The following is a 24026-nucleotide window of genomic DNA, read 5'->3' on the forward strand; positions in this document are numbered from 1 at the left end:
TGCAGCAGTGAAACTGTAAAAAGTACGTTTTGATTCGAACGCTGGCATTGTACGGGGCGTGATGTCAATCGACGGAATAATCAGGACTGACAGGTTGATCCGGTGAAATCGGCCGCGAAGTTTGCGATAATAAAGGGCAATTTTTACACACGCGATGACCGCCGAAGAAACCGCGAATTCGCTCCTTCTACCGCCTCCGGCTACCGCGCGCCATCGCGGCTGCGGAGAACCAAGCGGTTTTACCCGGCATCCATTGCGCCGCGCCCACGCTTATCAATAAACATGCACCATCACCACGATCACGTGGCAGGCATGCATTTCCTGCCGCCCTCCCGCGGTCCGAGAGCCCCCGCCCCCACGACTTAGTTTGCGAGGCGCAAAGACCCTTGGTTCACTTCGTTGAATGGCCGACACCGGAACCTGCATGTGCAATGGGGCCCACGACGAGCAATCGAAGAAAACGAGCCCCCATTTCTCCCCAAGGGCGACTTCATCTGAAACTTTGACTTCCTTAATTGTTCGTAATTACCATCAGGCTAGATAGCGCACCTGGTTTTCCCACATCTAAACATCACTTTCGCCAAAGATGTGATATAATGTTGATGATTTCGCGAATTATGATCCAATTTGTGGCACTGCCGAGCCGCGATTCTAACTCATGCATTTCTTATGGGGTGGAAACAATCTTACCCTGGTCAAATCGAATCCAAAATTACGTTGATGAACTGTATAAAATCTGCAGGTACATTTAGTCTTTCGTTTTGATTTTGCATTAATTTGGTCACCGAGAAGTACTGTATTTGATTCGCAACTTGTGATTTTCAGATCGGAAGTAACAAAATAGATCTCGAATGTTTGGCGACATGTCCGGTCCTCGAAATACGATTTTTGATGTCATGATTTTGACACGGTGTTGAAGCTAATTCGTAAAAATGAAGAATCATACTGTTTATAAAAATCGGACTGAGTTCCGGCCACGATGAATTCGGTATGAGTATTTGAAAAAAATAATAAGTATTTGAACAATCAACAAGACTCCATCATCAGAGTCGAAGTTAAATAGGCATAAATAATGAAAATCACATTTTGTTCGATTAGTCTGGACATAATTGGGTTAGAGAGCTGAGATTTTCAGGACGTTTTTGTTCTTCTAAGGATACAACAGACCGAGTGTCATTTAAATACTCGCTGGCGGCAGTTTCAGCACTTTTACTTGGCTATGCCCTTTGACGCGATGTATTCGATGAAGTCGTTCCTTCGGCGGTTGCTCCGAAGGTATAAATAGAGTGCTTTTACCAAGTTGAGGAAAACATTTTTGAACGGAGTACCTGCACCCTGTAATCGTGCCTGTAAACACAGTGGGGGAAATTTTTGACGAGAAAAGTGCCATCTCAGTCTGTCGATGCCGCATCTGCAGGAAAGTGAACCGCGTAATTTCCGTCGGACGCGATATATCATGCATATTCGTCGACGGTGTCGATTCAGCCGCGTTGCCGTCGAACGAGCTGGACGTTTTGAATAATATCCCAGAATTACGGGCAATTCCAACGGAGTAGTGAAGTAGTTTTCTATAGCGGTAATTCTTCTTCTTTTATTGTGTCTCACAGTTGTGCGGTTGTTATCGGCTTACATGTAGGTATATAACTTTTCGCAAGTTTGACGTACGGTATAGTTCTCCTGCCTTGCTTGGCGAATTGCAAAGACTAGACGAGGGCGGGGCTAGGATATGGTGATGTGGAAATTACAGTACGGTTTCGGAATGCTGAAGTACGGAGGAGCGGCGATGGAAAAAAAAATTAAAGGAAAAGAATAGTTCTCGAATAGCGTTGAAAGCAGGAATTGAGAGGGTATATGAAAGGGTGACGAACGAAGCGTGCGTGATGATATATCTCTGTAGAACTTTTTTCTTCGCATTATGCATTATCCACACCATAAGGGGTGCGGATATAATTGGAACGGAACAATATAAAATGAGAAGGAATATAACTGTGAGAAATTTGCTATGTCTTGAACCGCCCACCTTGATTAACTTTGCAAGGCGTACGTTATACGCACACGGACAGACCTAATCGCTTCTTTTCAAGTATTTAAGACTTCCGGGCTATAATTAATGATACAAAGTCCGAACATCGCCACCGTCGTACGCGATAATTGCATGTCACGTACGGCGTAAATAGTAAGTAAGAAACTATTGTGCTTCGCGGTAGTTACGACATACGTTATATTTTTCCCGCAGTACACGGGCACCGTTCAAGCGAAATTTCTACTTCCCGCGCATTGTGAGGTAATTTTACCACCTGCCCCTCGATATATCGACTGGTTCAATTATCTCGCTGCCCCTCCTTCCGTGATACATGATCGGGAACTTCTGTGTCGTTTTCCTTCTTGTTTTTTGTCTTCTTTCTTGCTTACTTTCTTTCTTTTTTTCCCGCCTTTCTCTCCTTTCTTTTTACGTGTGATCAAACAGTTTACCGAAAAACTCGATCCAGGCACGAAGAAAGAATTCAGCCAGCAATTTAATGACGCCTGCATCGGACACGCGTTCGCAGTACCGCTAATTAGTAACTCAGAGATGCAGACCGCGGTAATACCAAGTGCAACTCTGGATAATCGCAAACAGTTTGCGCTACGACGAAGAATAGTCTTTTTTGTGGAGTGACCGCGGTTGTATTATTCGTCGAAAAAAATTGCATTAGAAACTCATTTTATTAAGCATTACGATTTATTGTCCCATCACCTTAGAGAAGTAGTTACTATAGTACTAATTCAGGCTCGTGCTGTTATGTCATTACACTGTCATGACACGTTATAAACTATTCTAGATTCGGCGAATTATCCTCTTCGCTTCAGGCGTCGATGATCCTTTTCTGTATGTTCTTATCACATCCATCGGTCTACATCTCCGCCTGTTCGCTTCCAGTCCTTTTTTCCCGCTGCCATACTTTCCTGCCGAAAAATCAACGCGTTTTCATAAAAAAAAATTGCGATAGTAAATTATGCGTGGTTTAAAATAACTTTGGCTCCAAAAAGCCCCAGTGAAAATATTCATCCAATTCAAATTCTTTGGATAAGCTTTTCTGGGTACGATTACAAAGAATGGAGAATGTGAAAACATTCGTAAAAATTGAAACCTCACCCTGCGACCGTCGGATCTTCTCCGGATTCGTCACCTGTTGTCATTTCCCACAGTTCCGGAGACTGTTCCAAAGCTCGAGCGACATTCTCTGCTGACCAATACTCGTTATCTGCGAAAAACGCACAGTGCGTTATACCGAGATAAACCGCTCTTCTAAATCGAAATTATTTCAACGGAAGCTTACCGTCGGCTCTTGAAAATTGTGCGGGCTGCTTCGAGTACCAAGGCAAGGATTCTGCGCTTTTTATCGGCGACTGAAACAGAAGGGAAGGAATTTGACAGCCCATAGATTTGCATTCATCACCATCGTTCCGCGAATGTATAAAAATATCAGTTTTCTATTTCGGTTCAAGTTTGAAGGTCAATCGAATGACGAAAGCTATTTTTGAAGTTTTGACGTATAGTTATGGGTGAATTGAAATACCGATGCGTATCCTCCTCGCCTGCCGATGCGCCCGATCTTATGGTTGGCTTTCTTGAAGAAAAGGTCATCGTCGGCTCCGCTTCTCCTGCCGATCCTCGGCACGGATTTAGCAGCCTTTAGAAAAAACGTCGGAAATTCATCCGCCTCGACGACACTGTTTCCACCCTCGAAGACTAGGACCACCGCTGCGACTAGAATGACTGGAAAAAATGAAGATATTTTACGGTGAAGAAATTCACAAGTCGAGTGTAGATACTTGTAATACTTATTGTTAGCAGTCTAACCCGATTTCGATAAATTCAAAGCCGAGAGATTGACGTGAAACACGTCACTTCGAATGAATCGTCTCTTCGATCTTTGTGGAATGAGATAAGTAGAAAAATTATCCACGTTCGTGATTTGCACTTTTGTCATTGCGCTGTCAGCTCGGACTCGATTTTTTGTAATGTTACACACCGCAGTACGCGCTTGAAGAGCTAGTAAATGTTATAGTTTGTCCGCTGTTTTTTGCATTTTTCTTTTTTTTATCGCTTTTGATTTTCAAACTTTGAAAAGTAAGACAGGACAAAATCACCGTTGGGTACACTTTTATATACATCGGAATGTTGAACGGGAAAATAGCGCCACAAACAAAAACCACAATGCAATAATACAAATTTGTACACTTTGTGCGACTGCGGATTGCATTTCATAATGTGAATAATTGGCGAATTTTCATTGTTTGTATAATACAATTACGAACACTCACCAGTGGCTAGAAAGCTGTGAACAGGACTTCGTAGGAAGCAGTTTAGCATCATGATGACGAAGCTTGGAACCTGAAATAGCGTTAAAAATTATTTGAAAACTGAGGCCGTAGAGGGGAATGAATTGATAAAAATATTCAACAGCCAGCTCACGAAATCACAACGCAGAGGCTTATCAGTATTCTTATATCCCCAGGAATGTTAGAAACAAAGTTTATGCAAAACTGGCACTGTGGATATTGGTTGTTAATCGCTCCTATATTTTGCTGTCGTGAAATTTAACGAACGTCTCCATTTGCATAGCGTAGAAAAGTGAATGCTTGTAAGAGAATATTTCTGGAAGAATAGACAAAATCAATCGACGAAAAATAGAGAAAGACGAAACTTCGGGACTGCGTATGATATACTAGCTGTCCAACGGCTGTCACGAATATACGGTGCGTGCGATTCGATGGTCCTGCGAAAACTGGAATAAATAATACGAGCTGTTCGTGTTTTACGGGGAGTGCAGCATATCGCGGATTACCTTTCTCATCGAATGGAAGCAAAAGAAGAAAAAGTTGGAGTGCCACTTCAGTGCCTCACAAGAGTTTATGTACTTTGAATTCTCTTTATCTCAATACCGTGCTCCATGCACGTCTGTTACTACAGTATGCATTAAAGCTGGGAGTCTCCCTTTAAAGATCGACGTGTGCGAGCCTGTCTTAAAAACACCCGATTTTATTTCGTCCTTTCGATGCGACTCGACAATTGATTTTCAATTTTGCTCAACCCTAATGGTCGCTTGGGGTGAATATCACCCCAAACATTTTTCAAACTCCTCGTAGAGTTCCTTAGTACCTCAACTTTGCCAATATTTTACAATATTTGAACAATCAATTTTGGTTCGGACAACAGAGAAAGCTCTTTCTGCGATCCTTAAACATTACCTAGATAATTTTTTTTAGACTTTTAGAACTCATTGTTGAAGCAGGGTATTACTTTTTTTTGGAGCTGAATTTCACCCTGTGTTACAGTTTTGCGATTCTACCGAAGTGTGAACAATCAGAGTGAAGGAGCGTGAACATTTGAAAATCATTACTCTTCTGGTTAAAAATTAAATATCGCTATTTGCTAATGAAAATCAGTATCAGCGCACTGAATAAAGTGCATTGCAGTGTAATTGAATAAATATACCAAATTTTTCACCGTTTTGAAACGGTTGGAGATAAAAAATCGCTGTCCGAGTTTTTGTTCGTTAATTTTTTACTTTTTTATTTTTCTCGCTTTGTCTGAAAAATCACCGTAGCTCATGATTGCAATTATTTAACAAGCATTCAACGTCTGACCATTTCATAATAAAATGACGAAACAAGTATTAGTTTTCAACTGACGAACCTCCTTGAGGATAATCCCAATTAATATACAAATCTCCCTATTCTACTAAAACTATGGTTGTTACTTACCAAATGTGCTATTCTGTTAACGAAGCGGATTGCTAACCGTTGATTGCTCAACGATTGGTACTGACTTTACCGTGATCCGACCTGCATATTTATACCGGATTAAGGTTGGATTAAGTATTTTACTCATGCCCCTCATGCTTGTAAATTAGCGAGCGCGAATGTTAGCGTCGTCGCATAAGTTCAAACCAGTACCGAAAAGCGACTGCGAAGGTATTGTCAGCTGGCCCACCGAATCGCGTATAATACAACTGCCATTATTATAAAATAAGAGTTGAAAGTTGAAGGACAAAAAGGCAATGAGAAAAAAAAAAAAAAAAAATGCACCAAATTATTCGCCTATATTCATGTTATTCGAACGAAGTGCATAGAAGGAACACAAACAACCTTTGTACAAGGGTGAAAAGTATACTTCAGCCTTCATGTTCTCCGTCGGCCTGATGCTCGTGCACATATTTACATAAATGTAACCATGCTCTTCTTTCAGCGATGTATAATATTGTGGGTGTTATTTGCGTGGGGTAAACTTCCGAGAATTCGCAGAGCTTTTACGTATACGTTTTTTCACTTATACTCCTATTGACATGGAAATACTTTATGGAAATACCCCGTCGCTTACGAAAATACTTCTGATCAATTTGTTAAACGAATATTAAATGTATAATCATTCTATCTCAAGTGTAGAGAGAAAGAAATTCATTGTTAGTATATATTTATTATTGCGATTTTGCTTCTCGTTTTTTACTTACATTTTTTTTTTATCTATATTAGTTCAAGACATTATTTTATCGAATTAAGTTAGAAACCTTTGTCCTCGCACTGTTTCGACTAAACTATATGGATCATACTTCCTTTTAATATACGTATAGTTATATATTAAAATCACTATCATTTTAAGGTGGTTCATATTCTATATACACCTTGATAGACCGAACTGGAAACGACATGTCCGATTTTTCAAATTCAAAATACAAATTACACGCTTTGTAGAACCGAATGCATTGCTGTAAAACTACGTTGTAGTCTAAAGAAAATGGGGTTCGCGAGAGAAAATAAGCGACCATATACGTGAAACATTATAAGGCAAGAAAAACGCTTTTAATAGTAACACGTGTTTCAAGTTGGAAGTCCGAAACAACACTGTTTTTACAATAATCTAGGTCGACGCAGCAAACTTATTCTTTTTTTAACACCTGCAAGTTCTCATGTGTCTTTTATACACACCGACTATTAGATCAGAAAGAGAGGAAGACGAGGAGTTAGATTTCACGTTTTATAGTAGTATTATAAATTATACGAAAAATGCTGCTCTTTATTCAAATTGAATGTTGCTTCTACATGGAAATTGTAAATATTTATATAAACGGCCGCCGGTTTTGACGCTGGGTTACGATATTTTCATTATCAAATTACGTAATGTGTGAAAAAAAACATCAAGTCGTGATACAAGAAACTAGGCGAATAAAAAAATGTAATCCTTCGAGCCGGATTTGAACCAGCGACCTATGGATGTCTCTTTTCGGTATCATGCCAACTACAGTCCACCGCTCTACCAACTGAGCTATCGAAGGCTTAGAAGGAAAGCAAAAAAGATTCTTTATAAGTTAAACCATCACTGTAAATTCTCAACACGTTTCAATCGCAGCTGTTGCGTGTATACAATTATATAAATGCGTGCGATTGACACTCGGTCATTTACTCAAGTTGAGCACAATTGCGGGTAATATGTTGATGGAAAAAAGCGTTGAAATTAATCCTGGTCACGATAAAATACCCGAAAGGACTATCTAGGGCAATCGATTATCTTTCGTCGGTCAATAATTTCTCGGCCTTCTGCACGCGCTTCGCCGTTCTGTACAATATGGGTTTTTTCACCCACGCCTTACGTTCTCGGTTCGATCATGTAGCCCTTATCCGGGCACCTGTCCACCGGTACGTGTCTACCATATTAAAACATCAGACATTGCGCGAACTTTGTCGCGGTTCAATCGCAACGCGAAAAAAAACAAGTCTTCCTATAGGAATTTATACCGCAAACGGAGTCACTTTCGAAAATTTTTCTATTTTGTTATGGAAATTCCACGAGGAGACTTGAAAGAATTTCTGGATCGGAATTTTTTTTGTGTCGAATTATGTTTAGAAACAGGTTTTAAATTGAGGGGAAAAAATTGAAGAAAACACACGAAAACATTTTTAGTCGCAGAGTTAATGGAGAAAAAAATGTATTCAAGATTTTTAGAGAAAACTTCAACTGAAGTATTATTATATTGTCATTGTTTATTGTGATAACGCAAGATTACATATTTACCCAACTTATTGTATTGTATTTGGTACAGATAACACTTGTTTCAATGTGTTTGTCATCTACTTTTGTCGGGTGATCTTTGCATGTATCAGAGGTATATTTAACAGATTCTGCTCAGAAAGATTGCAATTGAAATTCAAGTTACCGTTTCTCTCGATGATCAAATGGAAACTCGTAAGCAATTGAATAGATTGCTGTCCAGAGAAGCATTAAACGACAAAAGAAGTTCGTTTTAAAGAAAGTTGAGAAATTGAACATAAAACTGAGGGTTACATTTTTTACGTAGCGATACAATGTTTACAAAAAAAATTAGGGAACGGTTTTAATTCTTGCTCCGTAAGTGAAAAATATTCAAAAGACATTCATTGTTACCAACTTATGTTGGAAAGAAAATAAGTTCAATCGCATAAGATTGAATCGCTGATACATCATAAGCCAAATGATATAAAACTATTATAAAAATGATTCCTCTCTTAATTAATTGGAATTCACGAGGGATAGAACGATAGAAGAAATAAATATAGTCACGAAGTGTACGATTCAGATTAAATTGTCATTTATTACAATAAGATTAGTGATTCAATGATACAAATTTGAAGCTATAATAATACCAATATTATTTATATAGTGATAAACGCATAACACGTGAACAATATTTTTTCCATGTTACATTATAATATATGAGAAAGTTATTAGATCGCACTTGCATACACCGGCAATGTTAAATGTTGAAACAATAAATAATGCGCAATATCAAGTAAAAGCGTTTCAATCAATAAATCGAGTAAGGTCGGTAAGCTGGAAGTATAATTTTGCTGGCGGAGGGTTTATTGGCGTTGTATAATATCTTCAGTTGGACTCTTGCTGAGGGAACCACGATCCGCAGGCCTCGCTGGCAATTTCGCACATCGCGTTCAGAGCACGGCCGGTGTTTTCATAATCTAAACAAAAATTATATTCAACATATGAGAAGCGGAGTACAGCGGGAGCAAGAAACGACGAAAAATCGCAAGCTGAATGCAATTTTGATCGCTGAAAAATACAGATTCCTTCCTTACCGATCGCCGTGCCGGAACGCTTGCCGAAGATGCTGCCGTTGAAGGGCGGCTTGCGGTATGCGTCGACGCTGAAGATGACGGCGGCGATCAGGAGGATGACGAGGGCACGGACGGAAACCATGGTGGATTATTGGGTTGGTGTTTTTGTCTGAAAACACACAGAATTGAGGAGATTTTGGCGATGAAGGTTGGGGCGCAATATTCAGTCCCAGTATCGGTTTCAACTGTATGGAAAATTTGACGAGAAACGGTAGTCAGAGCCGATCACAGGGCGAATTTTTACCTGATTTTGTGAGACGGAGAAGATGTTGTTTCTTCGATGGAAGTCGGCGAACTGATGCCTTTGGATTCAATCCGTCGGCTTTTATACGAACAAGAAGCAGTGTGCAACTAAATGCTACCATAAGAAACAGACTCCAGTCCAGTAATATACAATTTCGTGGAAATTGCTCATTTTGAGAAACAATTTCTGGCAAATTTCAATCGATCAATCAGTGCAAAAGCTGACGAAACTCGTAAGGCTCTGGATTATAATCGAACGATTCAAAGTATTGTACTAGCTAGAAATTCTTGGTGATAAACCTTTGAAAGAAAGTCTTGTAAAAAGAAGGAGAAAATAATTAACGAAATTGGGTGTGATTACGATACCTTGATGGATGCGTAGAATATGCACTTGCTGCAGTGAAAGAAGCTGGTGAACTGAGAACCAAGGGGAAACGGGATCCCTTATATCGTGACGTCGAACCACCGATACAGGCGAATTTCACCCAGCATCGCGTCTCATTACGAGATGCAATCTAATTACCGTCATATCGGAGTCTCCTATTTCACATGGGAAATAGTTTCTGAAATCAAGTTTACCCCAGACGCAAAATAAATTTCTCCGACTACCTACCTCGATGTCATTCCACCGCGCGGTATTATTACGTACACGGCCGGTGGTTAATACGGGGAAAATAACGTCAAATTAATTTGCAACGCTATGGAAAGATACACGAAGAATTCTCGTATCAGAAACGCGTTATGTGGATTTCAAAATTTAAACTGGCAAACCTTGTGTCTATCAACGAACACAAATTTTACGATTAACTGCAGTGATGATTTAATTTTGTATTGTGTTGTACGAATGCAGAGAATCAAAATGCATGGTATGTAATTTGTCACAAATGCAGATTCAACTTGTATTTCGGACTAGGATGAGTACAGCACTCTTTGAACTTGTTTGAAATTAGAGCATAATTGAATTGATTCGTTCAAATATTTCAAGAATGTAGCTGAAAGTATTCCTGCAATATTGATCTGTGTTAAAAAAACACATTCTCATTGATTCAAGTTCAACTAGGTTTGACTAAAAACCACTGATAGTTTTTAAAATTCATTTCATAACTGTGAGTCTGATTGTGAGTGAAAAAATTAATGTTTGAAGGAATATAGATGTCGACAGCTAAAATTCCACCTGTAGATAGGACGAGACTTCATTATCAACCGGTATTCTGATCGAACGCTGGTAGTTCCGGATTGGTAAAAGGAGTCCCTTATCCCTTGAACAAGGTATGATATGAAACCTGCGCAGCGACCTTGGATAGCCGAGACTCGAACCATTGAATCACCTTGTCGACCGATAATTCGGACCTGTAGATGGTACGCCATTTGCGCCCTGGACCATCAGACCAACTATTTTACCCGCAACACTGCAGTTAGGCTCCAATCCGTTCTCTCTCCGGATGAAAGCAGGAAATCCATTTTTGGAGTATAAATTCGATTCGTGGTTCATAATTTTTTTTTTTTGCACGTTCATCATGTGTTTGATTTTAATCAATTAATCTTTTGAAACGTCTTGCATTTACAAGTATGGAGAAAAAACTTGTTGACAGTTAGTTCACAATCAATTTCTTGATATCGATAGTAATTGTCTCATTGATAAGTGTACTCTTCGAATTCCCGAGCAAAAATGAAAAATCGAGTTAAAGATAAAAGAGTTAAAAACTGAAGCAGGGACCTGCACAATATACGATTGGTTATCTGAACGTGAGATATTCGAATATCACATAACCCGAGTGAAAATTTTAAGTGTTGAATATCCGGGCAAAACGTTTAAAAACGTACATTAATCTGGGTGCACTATCTAGTCGTCACTAATCTTCACTGTCACTAATAGTTCTCAACTTCATCTCTATCAAAATTCATTGCGAAAAAAATGCGTTAATAATTTTAAATTTGCGTTCATCTCTTACAGCATTGTTTATCGAGAAAACATATCTAATACATAAAATGCCATATTTTAAGTAACTGAATCTATGACTCTATTGTATATAGTTCAGGTTTTGTATAGATGATTGATTTAAGAAATTTTTCTACCTTACGGAATCCGGGGAATAGAGTTCCATATCATGAAATTCTTGGGGTCTGGAGTACTCCATACCATTCATACTTGTAATTACTCGGCTGTCCACGAACCTTCAGCCAGTCTTTTACAATGACATTTATGATTTTGCTGAAATTTGAATACGTCGTAGTGTACACTGAAATACAAAAATCCTGCAATTTTGAGGTCCTCTAGCATCTAACTGCATTCCACCTTCAAGAATTCAGAATATACTAAAAAATGTCCGTTCAATCACACGACGAAAATTCACGATTCATGATATCATTTTGTTAGGGAAAAATATTCCAAAAATTCGAGATCTCTGTAAGAATGGTATCAATTCAATCATGATCCCATCTCCATCCCACTCTATGAATTTACTTCGGAATGTCTGCTTTTTGGAACAAAAAAATTGAAACAATTTAATTTTTGGGTCCACGCATATGTAATACATCACTCAAAAAATCAAAACACGTGTTCTCTCGCACTGCGTGAAAATTTATTACGAAACAGATTTTGTATTCCGGAAAATCAGACTCCCTTACATAATAGAACTATTCAAAGAAAGATGTCCACTTCAAGACAGTGATGACATTGATAAACGTGTTTATCGAAAACAATGAGCAAATAAAAAAATATCCATATCTCAGTGGACGCTACGATGTGCCGAAGTAGCAGACACATTGAAATTTAGTCTCTCAAAAGCTAGCCGAATGTTAGAGGATGAGCCCTAATTTCCTAGTGAACAATGAATGACCAAATTTTGAATGTCTCTGATAAATATTCTCTTTGAATTTTTGTCTTGCAATTATTGATAAAATTATTGGTATATCTATCGCAGATAGTATAATGATCAGTGAAGAAATTGGTTTTTATCGATAATTTCGATGTTAACCCACGTGTATATTCTTGCACCCGAGATTTAATGTCTAATACTTACCACGCACGAGTCGTGACCACGTGTCAGCAAATTCTTCGAGCGTTGTATCAAATAATATTATGCGTTAATTATTTTGTTTCATTTCGCGATTCATCTAAATTGATACATTTTCTCATTTGAACAGATTCGCCGATTTCAGGCTTGAATTATATCAACGATAAAATTTATTCCATAGCAAATGCTTCTGACTTCATAGATCACGTGGGTGACGGCCAAAAATCCGTTTTATTAAAATTCTACTTTCAAGTACAATCATTTGTAATATTGTTCGGATACTAATATATGTACACAGTAATTTGGAAGCAATTAAATCGTCATCAAATACCATAGCTCAGATGGATCATCCGCATTTTCAATCGCCGCCATTAGAAAAGTATAATGTAATAGTAGTGAGAAACTACTGCAAATTGAGTTTTTTTGGGCTTTACTAGAAAATGGCTAACAATACATTAGTTTGATCTACATCAGTCATCTTGGAAGAGCAGGGTGACTGAGAAAATACTAATCAGACTCATTCTAACGAACTTGGAATCGAGCTACATCGGGGATTCCTAATTAAATTTAAACACGGTAAGCAAAGCGGGTAGATTATAAAGTGTATATTGCAGATATAGATCCCAACGCCTATGACATGTATGCATCGGTATTACACAGGTACGTTTTTCCATACCAAATTGCATTCACACCATAAAATTTTTTACATAATATATACCTATTATACTTACAGATAATACGTATAAAGACAAGTTTATCGTAACGTTTTAGCGTAATTGTTATACCTATATCATCGTTAATACAATATCATTATTACCAAATACAGCATATGTTTCACATACACGCATCCCTAGCATCTACGTATTATTGTCGCGTCACAACTTTTGAAACGGTGTACCGTAGCTTATAGACTCGCAAGCGTTTATTTATTTATTTTGTTTTTAACAATATTTCTTTAACGTATATTACAATAACCATTAAACACTGAACAAACACGTGTACAAATAATTTATGTTCTCGACTATCAATATTATAGGTATGCAATTAAAATTTGACGCGTATGAGCAGATTTTTCACCACGTCTAAAAGCACGTCTTACAATGATTGCTTAAATTCATTCTGACTGTGTTCATGCGACAGATTGTCGAGTAAAAAATGACTGCACAAAAATTTTCGTTGTAACTCAGAGTTGCGTTAAAAATTTTTAAATTACGAAAGGTGAATTCTCGTTAATAATCATGTTTTTATAGCACAATCTATCCCAGCAAGGAAATTTAATTGCATATGTAAAATTTGCGAAACAGCTCAGAGGGAAGATTTGAAATGTTGGACATGCTGTTAATCATAAAGGTAACGAAACAACGGGCTGACCTCATTACAGCAATCTTAAATATAAAATTACGAATTACATCGTAAACTATCAATGGAAGACAATGATTTTGTTTACAAATTTATATCCGCATGTGTAAAAGCTACGGGAAAACAATCCTTAACGTTACACGCCGATCAAGCCTATTTACATATTTTACGATAACGCAACACTCGTTTATTATCATCGAGTATCGCGATCGATTACATATTATTGCATAATACACATATCGCACATTTAAGTCGCGTTCATACGATCAATGACCAAGTATTTAAACCAAGTATTGCACCCTGCGGCTGGAGATGAGAACATGGATGTGTGATGATTGCACACGTGGTTGTCCATCAGGACGCCACGGCGCTTCAAGCCAATTGCATTATATCTGCGTCTGTTTTACAATTAGTTCCATTGGCTATACATTGGACAGAGAATATCGGAGAATCGGTTTTCATCGTGCGAACTAAACTTACAGTGTAGAAATCCTTAAATCTAAGATACATATCATATATGGCTCCGACAGATCGCTTCAAGAACAGTATTTCCATTTTAAAAAACGCGTCTAGTCAACAGCCATGGCGTAAAATTGCACATCAGCATCCAACCCATTTCACAATCAAATAAGATACTTTGACACGGTGCGCTTAACATTATTATACACTTACACACGAACCGCCTTATTACTTTAACTCCATTCTATAATTACAAAATCAGCGTTTTTTACGTTACACTTGGCTCTGGATCAGATTCAAGCTTATCCATGGTCAGCGATATTGATGCTATTCGGAATCGGTTTCAGGAATATCAAGACTGATTCAATTGATCGGAAACTTAATTGCGATGTCGCTGAATAGAATCACTCAGCGCACTCTGTCTGTCGCAACGTGACACTGGTTTTGGGTTACGGGATGTTTCTTGTGCCTGAGTTTCAGGTGAACAGACTCGAAGCCTGCATCATTCCAGATACTTGATTCGGTCATTCGCAATGATTGACACAAGTCGAGGAGAGATCCTGCGCTCAGAAAAATGTTTATTTTTCACAGCAAACATTTTTTCATCGTAAACAAATTTCAGGGTCAGTATACGACCCACCAAACGTTTTGTTAGAGCAACCAAATAATTTAATGAAACTATTTTGCCCACGAAACAAAGATATCTTAGTCCTATCTAAGACAAGGTTTGACACCGCAATCCCATAGATTCTGTTACGATTGCGAAGTCGAATGTACGTCAACATTTCGCCACCACAAAAAAACATTTTGTAGATCTTCGATGCAACATATTATTCAATTGTGGTAATCAAATAGTAGCTCTCATGATTTTGTAAAGTTGACTAATTTTTATCCACCGAATAGATTTAGTAAACTTTGAGGGTGCTTTAATATTTTGATAATGCCGTGAAGGAATTATTAATTCATTAACTTTACTAAATTAAAATCGACATTTCGTTTTTGTAGGTATATTTTATTCAATTGATATGTTTTTTTTCTTTTTTTTTAGTTGCGATTTTGAAACAAATATTTGATTGATATTGGTGTTTGCAACAGTACATCGTGTTCCCACTAAAATTCTTTTAAAAATTGATTTTTCAAAAAAGCAAAAAGTTTTCTCTGGGTGTAGATTCGTACAATAACAAAGCGTATAAAGAATGTTCGATTACGTTGCGAGTTTATAGAAAAAATCTCGAAAATTCCTTCTATTTCCAGACTAAGAAAGTAGCACAGTGATTTGGAGATTGTATGATACGAGAAAGAGAGAGAGAGAGAGAGAGAGGATTTGAAATTGGCGAATAACCGCGGTCTTGACCAGCCGCGTGATCGTAATATTACGCTACGAGATATGTGAATTCATGTTTAGGTATGTTACAAAGAATTTCTTAAATACGAACATACGTCAACGATACACGTGATTCATACGTCTGGAAGGACGATGGGACGAGTTCCGATCTTCCTGGGCAGGGATCACGACGACGTCCGCAAGCTCGGTTAAGGGATGATGTCGCAGTTGCAGGCGAGCCCGCCATTTCCTCTCCTGCATTCCTCCTTGCAGAATTTCTCCCGGTCAAAATCGTCGCCCGCAGCAGCGGCAGCGTCGTTCTTCCCGGCGTCGCGTTCTCCGATGACGTCACTGGTCCCCGGTACACCACGTGCTCCGGGACTGGCAGCGACTGGTCGATGACTTTCCACCGGCAGAGATATTTTCCCACCGGAAATTCCGCTCCCAGGGCACCCGGAACATCCGGTCGGCCGCGGCTCGAGATCGCAGCGGAAATCGCATACCGTTTGACTCCTAGTCGCGGGCGCCGCGGCGTCGAGGCCGAGATCGGCGACGTCCCTCTTTCCCGTAACGGTATTCGACTGACTCGCGGATTGCCGACGGCTGGTGCAAAAGGCCTCGCAGGGCTCGCCGCCGAGACCCGAGTCGCAGAGGAACGCGCAGACGCCGGAGGCGTAAGCCCCATTCGTCGGCGTCGCGGCCACCCCAAGGCTCGAGAATAGGAGCCCCAGCAAACCCGGTAGCAACACCCACTCGCCTCGCGTCATCTGAAAATGATGGTAAATCAATACAGAGCGGGACGCCCGCCTCTTCCTTCGTCTTCGTCGGCGTCGCGACGCCCGCTTCGGAATTTCGAAACGCGAGCCACGCGCCCCTTTGTGCAACACCGCAAACACGTCTCCTTCTACAAGCTGCGTGTCAAGTTGCCTTGTGAGATTTTGAGGAAAACCCTTGTCCTTATCTTTCCATCCTGCGCTGATTGGGAGATTAATTTTCCATATGAGAACGACAGTTTATTCTGTTTAGCCATCGGTTCTGGCTAACTTGATAGGCATCGTTGCACCGTCAACCTATGTTTGACATCTTGGGGTACAAACGACCCCGCGCCTTTTCTTCGTTTATTTAAAATACTTCGATCTAAACAAATCGAGTCTATGCCGCCATCTGGCATGTGGATATTTTGTTATATATATACCCTATATAGTTTCGAAAAGTATCATTTTAAGAACTTACAAAATATATTTCATGAAAATATTTAATAGTTCGTGTTTCATAACGATTTTTTTCGCTGGGGTATAAACGACCCCGCGGTGTCAAGTATGTGATTCTACAGATACGTGTCAAACAAGGGTTAAAAATGTGCTTTAATTTGCCACACCTTGAATCCACAAAAGTCTGACAAAAGTAAAAATTTCGTTTTTCAAAGTGACTTACTAAGCATTCTCGTTAAATTTGCAATCAACTTTTTTAATTCTGCTTAACTTGGTTAGAGAGACGCGTAAGCGTATTTTGAATTCGCTAAATTGTTGTAGTGAATTTGTTATAATTGTAAATTTACTATACATTTACTGTACGGCATTTGGAATTTACTAAACATGCTGCTGAATTTACGTGACACATGTACAAAGAAATTCAATTAGTCTGTTAAAATTAAAAATCTATTGTGGCAAAAGGAATTGATCTACATCTCTATTAATTTTGCTCTGCGATTTCAACTATCCGATAACTAGATTCGGAAATCACTCGTGTGGACTTTAAATGCCGTCCGTATCTTGAAACTGGATTCTAAAATCACCCCGAAGAATTGTAGTTTTACTTGATAATACGTTACAAGTACTGTATTTAAAAAGTTTCTTAACAGTAATCCGAACATTTCGTCAGAACAAGGTCGAGTCCGGGTAGGGACAAGTAATGTGGTAATTCTTCTATTTGATCTAAAATGTGATTTCAGCAATTGCAGTTACTGAAAAGTTGTTAAAATGATGTCTGTTCGCACAGAAGGTCGTTCAGTTGTTTTTTGGGTCACGAATAATCGATGCGTCGATTATTCTTAGCTTAGTGGTCATCGCTATCTTCCATACATTTTTAGTAAATTTAAAATTTAATTAAAACCAAGAAACGATCATCAAACGGTGGACATTCCAAATGGCTATTATTGATCATCGAAATTACAACGAAGAAACTAATATCTTGGATTTGTTATATCCTGGTTTATACAGTAATCATACATGGATATAAAATTAAAGAGATTGTAAATTCACAAATATTTTTTCAACTACTGTGAAACATACTGCCCATAAAATTACCGTCATCTATGAAAATGCAACAGATTATTATTTTCACCAGAGAAACTTTGAAAAATTAGATCCATTTAGAAATTTAAATCCATATCCCGTAAAAATATAGTTAACTTAACCATGAAATATATTGGTTTTAAAATCGAATGCCAGGAGCTTTTTTTCGCTATTTAGACTCTCAGGATTTTGGAAAAAACAGCTAAACATAGTAGAACTAACAGTTGTAAAAATACGAAAAAATTTTTCCAATTTTCGGTTGTGATTTTTCGAGCGTTAATCGCATTAACTTTGTCATTTTTTTTTTTTTTTTTTGTTACATTTTTCCAAACCTACAAACTTGAATCGATTTATTTATAGACATTTGATCTATAAATTTTAGTTGAGTAAAATTTGCGAATAATAAAAAAGCTTCGGGCAAACATATTGATTCAAATGAGAAAATATATAACAGAAATAGTTTCGAGAATAGTTTAGTACGTGAAGCTTTATCCCAATAACGACTTTAAGTTGATTTGAATTTTGTTCATTTCTTTTTCATATAAAGTTATACGATGTTATTGCTTGGTATTCGCCAGATATTGGTATCGGTATTTCCATAAGACACACCGTGACCGTTCGACCTAAATACTGCAGCAGACCATCAATTATTCCCCCGACTGGATGAAAAATATTCACGCTCAATCCGCGGCAGGAGAAAATTTTTTTGCAAGTCATGGAACCAAATTGAGCTTATTGTTACACTTTCATGGGAATGGAAAAACAGATCTCGTTATATTTTTTGAATTTTTGCGTCACGGTCGTTGCAGCTGGCGCTCACTAAACAGGCATAAAGGCAAAGAAAACTTCTTTGACTAGCCTTTTCATTACTCTTCGCCTATATAATAGGTCGTTTTTCCATCATCTCGTTAGTTTCCGACCGCGGATCTACAACCTCCCTTCCCTTCTCGATCACGAGTCTTCAACTCCAACAACAGCTAGAGAATTGCATCTTTGTGGAATCCAGTCGTCATTCGTAATATCGTACGACAGCATTGTTGTTCGTAGCACGAATTTCCATGCTTTATCTTTTCAGTAGAGTGTTTAATACCGTGTAGAATTTTTTAATATTAGCAAAATAATTTGAAAACTCACTTCTGTGGATTTATATTACAGTGATACAAGGAATTTGACGAGTTCATTAATACACTTCTGTCAAACCCAATCAAGTTTTATTTTTACCGTGAGTATGAAATTGTTCTTCAATCATTCTTTAAGACGAACCTGTCCATCTAATTAAGTTAACCAATCGTCGTAGCAGGGTAAAAATGTCGTGTTTAATTGCTTTGCAAATGGCGCTTATTTCGATCGCCTATTGTTGTATAAGAAGAATTGTTCTCTTTGAAGAACAAACCACAGCGAGACTTTGTTTAACGCCTTATCTGCCAGAGTAATCACGCTTATGACTAAAGTGTTACGTCCTACGAACGGTTCGAGACCTTGCTGCTCTTTTAATTGTAAATTCAAGTGGCTTTGAGTGTTGAAATATTCACAGTAGACTCGGGAGTCTAGATTCGTGGATTAAACCGCAAGCGCACGCACGCTTTTCGTTGGAACTTGCTCGATGGGACTCATAACAAATCGACAGCCTGTGTATTCCGAAATTTTGAATACTTTCCAGTAAAGTAACACTTCGATTCGACAGAGTCTTACCCGTCCGCTTAATGGCCATAGAAGCAAAACTTCTAACATACGGTTTATCCTCGGGAATATAGTATAATATGTGCACCTTTGACGCCGTGCCGAGTAATTGTTCACGTTATTTTGTACCCTGCCATCAGTTACTCTAGCTTCTTTTAGAATTCACCAAATATCATCATTCTGCCATCGGTGTCCGTATTGGGTAAGAAGAATTGTTTAATACCGTATATAACAAGTGACTTAGAGTGTATTTTAACCGGAGTTATATTTGGGTTCCAGAATATCATTGTACAGCAAATTGAGAATAATAACAATATTCAGGCTTTCAAATCTTCTGCTATTTACTCTGTTGAAATATTAATTGAGCATTGATAACTGTGAAACTTTATAACAGATAACGTAATCAATCATCGATCAGAAAACACCGAGTGCAACGCTGTTCCGATATATTGTAGATATAAAAAAAATATGACTGGTATTGTTTACTGGGATTTGGAGAATAAAAATCTCGCCTTTTAATCGCAGGCACTTGAAGCGCGTTATTACAAACGCTGACAGCGAAATGTTGAGTGAATTGGTTTTGATGAGTTATGAGAGCCGTAAGCCATTACAGTCGGTCGTCAATTTCTAATTGACACAATGTCCTCGTTTCGTTAAAACATCTTTACGGATTTAAGCGAACTGCAGTGTATCCTAGATGCTATATTCTACCGGTGATAAGCCAATAACATAGATCCTAGCTTGTAATAGTAACACTGCGAGACGGAAGCCATTGCCATAAATACCCGTTGCACGGATGTCGAGACATGTTTCCAACAATGCTGTAAGGAAAATATGTATAGAGAAAGTAAGTGAATAAAAATCAGGATAAGACATCCTTTGGGAATCTTGGAACGTGAAGCAGGAACACGAACAATTTCATCTTGTGAAGAAAAGCGTGACGGATACGGATTTGCTGGAATTGAAATCTCGTGACTCTTACCATTTACTATTTCACAAGAATTCAAATTCTGCCAGCTCAATGAACAAACCTCATTGAGAAATACTGGTCCAGATAAAAAAAATAAAACGCTTATCATAGGCATAGAGGATTTCTCAAGATAAGAAGTAAACAGACACTACAAAATCAATCAGTTTCAATTCTCCTCGCTAATTTTTCGTTTCTGATACATTATTTGCAGTAAATAAATGTCTTGAAAGTGGTATTCTATGGAGTTTGCGATTAGTCGTTTAACAACAAGTTTCTTTTATCAAAATGTTCATTTTCCAAACATTCCCAAAGTAAATGAGTGAATTGCTGAGCCAGACGCAAGCCAAACTCCGGTTAAATTATGTTATTCTACGAGGTACGGAGAGGAAGATAGAGTAGAACCACATCGAGTTTGTGCTGATGGCGATGGCATCGTCTTAGGTCGCTTACAAAAACAAACCCGGGGGAAGATTCGAAGTGAAAATCAACAGTATGGTCTTAAGGATGTACAGGCGTATAGATCAAAATCGTGCCAGGTCAATGAAAATCAGACAACTTGATCTCACTTCTATTTTAAGCACCTGTGTAAAATTTGAAAGCGATTTTCTGAACTATACCGGAGTTGTTTGGCTTCTAATTTTTTGTGATCTCAGATCGATTCTTATGGGAAACTGTAAGACTCATTGTCAGTGTAAAATCATGAAAAACAAAAAATAAAATAACTCCGGTATATTTCAGACAATCGCTTTCAAATTTAACACAGATATTTAAAATAAAAGCGAGAACAATTTGTATCGTTTTTATCGACCTACGCGCCTGTACATCCTTAAAATTCGCTCACCTTTGATGGACCGAAATGACTGCGGACACTGTGAAGCCGATAAAGTTCCATTGACTATTGCTGTAGTAACTGCTAATGGTGATCGAGTACCCATATTGCACCTCGCGACTTATCAATACGCGCTTAATCATTTCTTCTCGGTGCCGATTAACAACTGCGGAATAGACTGTATCTGCAGTTGTGCAGCACGATAAGATACCGTCTGGAAGAAAAAATATACACGACGACGACAGTAAACGTGAAATAACACCTGGAGAGAATCCCACTCCAAGAATTTTTTTCCGTCCCATGGGGTGGCCATTAGCCGTCTCCAGTCCCGGAGATAAGAGAACCCCGTGTATTTTTATGGGATGGGTTCCCCCTTCCGGTACCTGCGCTGGGTCGAAGCCAACGATATAGTGCCGGGACTTGAACGTGGCAATTTCACGCTTAATGAGCCTGGAGTCAAGCCGGAGGCTCAAATCCAGTCCGTCACATCGTTGCATTTGGGTGGTGATCAAACCGTAGTCGAACCGTCGCGTCGATCAAATATTGATGAGAGATTTGGCTGACTTCCGCAGTGTAGGTGAACGCTGTGAGCAACTGATACGAGTGATAAAGTTTTCACGACTTGTAGCTGCGAACGTTAAGATGACGTAAAAAAAAAGTACCCCGTGTAATAATTCACTCGCCTCTAAGGAACGTGTAATGGCGAAGGTAATTTCTGCGGACCATTATTCATTACGCGGATTCCGACCCCAGAGCTTTTCAGAGAGCCTTTTCCCCTTAGATTGGAGAAGTTTGAAGCGAATACCGTTGCGTGTACGAGCGATATTAAAAATTTTGAGGATTTTTTGTTTATTGTATAACACACTGGCGACTGAACTATGAGAAATCTGGTCGGCCTACGCGACGTTGATAATATCGATCCACGTGTCGCAGATGCCTCCAAAGTTTCGTCATTATCTGCGAAAAGTTAATTTCGCGGACTCCAGATGCGGCATGACGAGACGACGAGCATTTTTCAATCTTGTTTTTTCCGCGGCACTCATGCTTCGTCCCAAATTATATCCCTCGTGGTTTTCATTCTCTGCAATGTTTAAAGTCTCGGTCAACAGTCTGGTATTGATTCCCATCCAGTTCAAATTAAAGTGACAGTTCATAAACGGTTGAAAAAAATCTTGATATTAGTTTTTCCTCGCCATTCTCAGCATCCAGCCGTTGGCCTTGCTCTTTTATTCCCTCTCAATATTTCGAGCAAAGTTTCATTTAAATCAAAAAAAAGTTTTTGGTGGTGGGACTGTAATATGCGAAGAAAATCGTCCCTACAGATATGGCTGCATTATTCGAATTCTGTGGAAAATATTCAGGTTTCGGAATCATATTTTAACCGTGGAACATTGTTCCTTGTTCATGCTCGAAGGATAAGTTAAAGTGGGCTTTTTGATCGTTCGATAAACGGACCGCGATGCTTTCAGTTGATCACCATTACCGAGTATATGTTCACTATAATCCGCTCTGCTTCCAAGGTTGTCAACATCGCTGACGAATCGAGCGCAAAGCGGATTGGGCAAAAAACTTTTAGACCGTAAAGTTTCAGACGTCAGACCCTTGTTCTTGCGCGACGTAACGGTCCCGAAAAATTTTTTGCGCGACACACCGTGGCTAATGGAGCACCACGTTACTTTTGAGTAATGGTACGACCTGCAGCGGTAATACTTGTCGAATCTTTATTCACCGTTCATAAGTTTTGATACATGTGTGTTTCCTGATTCGGAGGTGATTTTTTTGCCATACTCCAAACCTGGTACATTGTATACGGTACTTATGAGGTTCGAAGAGACAGGGGATACTTCGTTGTCGATGAGAGACAAAATGGTCGTCGCAACGCGGAATCTGTGTGTCTTGAGAAGATATACCGCTCGAGAGGAAGAAGGGTGAAAATAAATGACCAGGCTAGAGTAGAACATTGCGCAACGGTGCAAGAACTCTGTAGTAAATCGATCTGAAAAACCGATTTCCTTCGAGTTTAAAGCGTTTGGTGAAACTTTGCTAATCAAGCTACAGGCTGAGCTTGCATACGAGAAATTGAATCACGAGATGAAGTTTATCCGTGGAACATTCTTTTGCCGAGTGTAACTCAAACTCTTCTCCAGTGATCGTTACGAGATTGTGGATCCCGTGTGCAGGAGAAGCGGGACCACAAGAACCAAGAGTCGTGAACAAAATGGGACATAATTCATCGCGAAGGAACTTCCTCTCCGGCCCTTATCCGTCGGAGTTAGTATGAACAAAAAAGGAGCATACACTCTTTCTACGAAAGTCTTGAGAGATTTCTTGTGTAGGCATCCAACCCCTCTGAGACGACCTCAATTTAAACTTTCCTTCAAAGAACGTCAGCAGCCTCCAGTGAAGAGGGGGAACCAGCCTGCTTCGCCCACGCCAGAAAAGCGCCTTTCGTTCTAAGGTGAGTTTGCGAAATCCTCCGAGAGAAGGACAGTGCATCCATGGAGGCATTAAATCACTACACCCTACACCCTAAGCCATCCGGTCCCCGTACTCCGTTCTCGTTTATTGCCACCAGCACACCATCGGAGTCAATGACATATCAGTCCAACTCTTCAGACTTGGCAGCTTTCTCCGATACGAGCTTTCCTATACATCCCCCACATCCAGTTCCGATCCCTCGGCCGTAGAGTCGTTATTTCTC

The 24026-nt window shown here is 39.1% G+C and overlaps 3 protein-coding genes and 1 non-coding gene across 6 annotated transcripts; all 4 read right to left on the reverse strand.

Moving 5' to 3' along the window:
• Positions 1-2703: 2703 nt before the first annotated feature.
• LOC124179689 lies at positions 2704-5901 on the reverse strand. The gene is made up of 6 exons (XM_046564359.1): positions 5752-5901; positions 4309-4378; positions 3561-3760; positions 3321-3390; positions 3137-3245; positions 2704-2946 (listed from the first exon to the last, which is right to left on the reverse strand). The coding sequence occupies exons 2-6, from the start codon at positions 4358-4360 to the stop codon at positions 2895-2897; spliced, it is 483 nt and encodes a 160-aa protein (XP_046420315.1). The 5' UTR covers positions 4361-4378; positions 5752-5901; the 3' UTR covers positions 2704-2894.
• Positions 5902-7223: 1322 nt separating this feature from the next.
• Positions 7224-7319, reverse strand: Trnay-gua. Its single transcript has 2 exons — positions 7283-7319; positions 7224-7259 (listed from the first exon to the last, which is right to left on the reverse strand). It is a non-coding gene; the product is annotated as a tRNA-Tyr (tRNA).
• A 1277-nt stretch (positions 7320-8596) lies between these two features.
• On the reverse strand, positions 8597-9812 carry LOC124179690 (SIFamide-related peptide). Of its 2 annotated transcripts, none has more exons than XM_046564362.1 (3): positions 9760-9812; positions 9112-9259; positions 8597-8994 (listed from the first exon to the last, which is right to left on the reverse strand). In XM_046564362.1, exons 2-3 carry the CDS (start codon positions 9230-9232, stop codon positions 8903-8905), a joined length of 213 nt encoding a protein of 70 aa, XP_046420318.1. In that variant the 5' UTR covers positions 9233-9259; positions 9760-9812; the 3' UTR covers positions 8597-8902. The 2 variants fall into 2 exon arrangements, with proteins under 2 accessions (XP_046420318.1, XP_046420317.1); XM_046564361.1 differs by lacking the exon at positions 9760-9812 and adding an exon at positions 9395-9501.
• Positions 9813-12602: 2790 nt separating this feature from the next.
• On the reverse strand, positions 12603-21457 carry LOC124179688. Of its 2 annotated transcripts, XR_006870135.1 has the most exons (3): positions 21338-21457; positions 15669-16319; positions 12603-14788 (listed from the first exon to the last, which is right to left on the reverse strand). XR_006870135.1 is itself a non-coding variant. In XM_046564358.1 (2 exons), the coding sequence occupies exons 1-2, from the start codon at positions 21386-21388 to the stop codon at positions 15762-15764; spliced, it is 609 nt and encodes a 202-aa protein (XP_046420314.1). In that variant the 5' UTR covers positions 21389-21457; the 3' UTR covers positions 12603-15761. The 2 variants fall into 2 exon arrangements, 1 of the variants encoding a protein (XP_046420314.1); XM_046564358.1 differs by having other exon boundaries at positions 12603-16319.
• Positions 21458-24026: the final 2569 nt, after the last annotated feature.

Source organism: Neodiprion fabricii, chromosome 4 (genome assembly GCF_021155785.1).
Source record: "Neodiprion fabricii isolate iyNeoFabr1 chromosome 4, iyNeoFabr1.1, whole genome shotgun sequence".
Classification (NCBI taxonomy): Eukaryota; Metazoa; Arthropoda; class Insecta; order Hymenoptera; family Diprionidae; genus Neodiprion; species Neodiprion fabricii.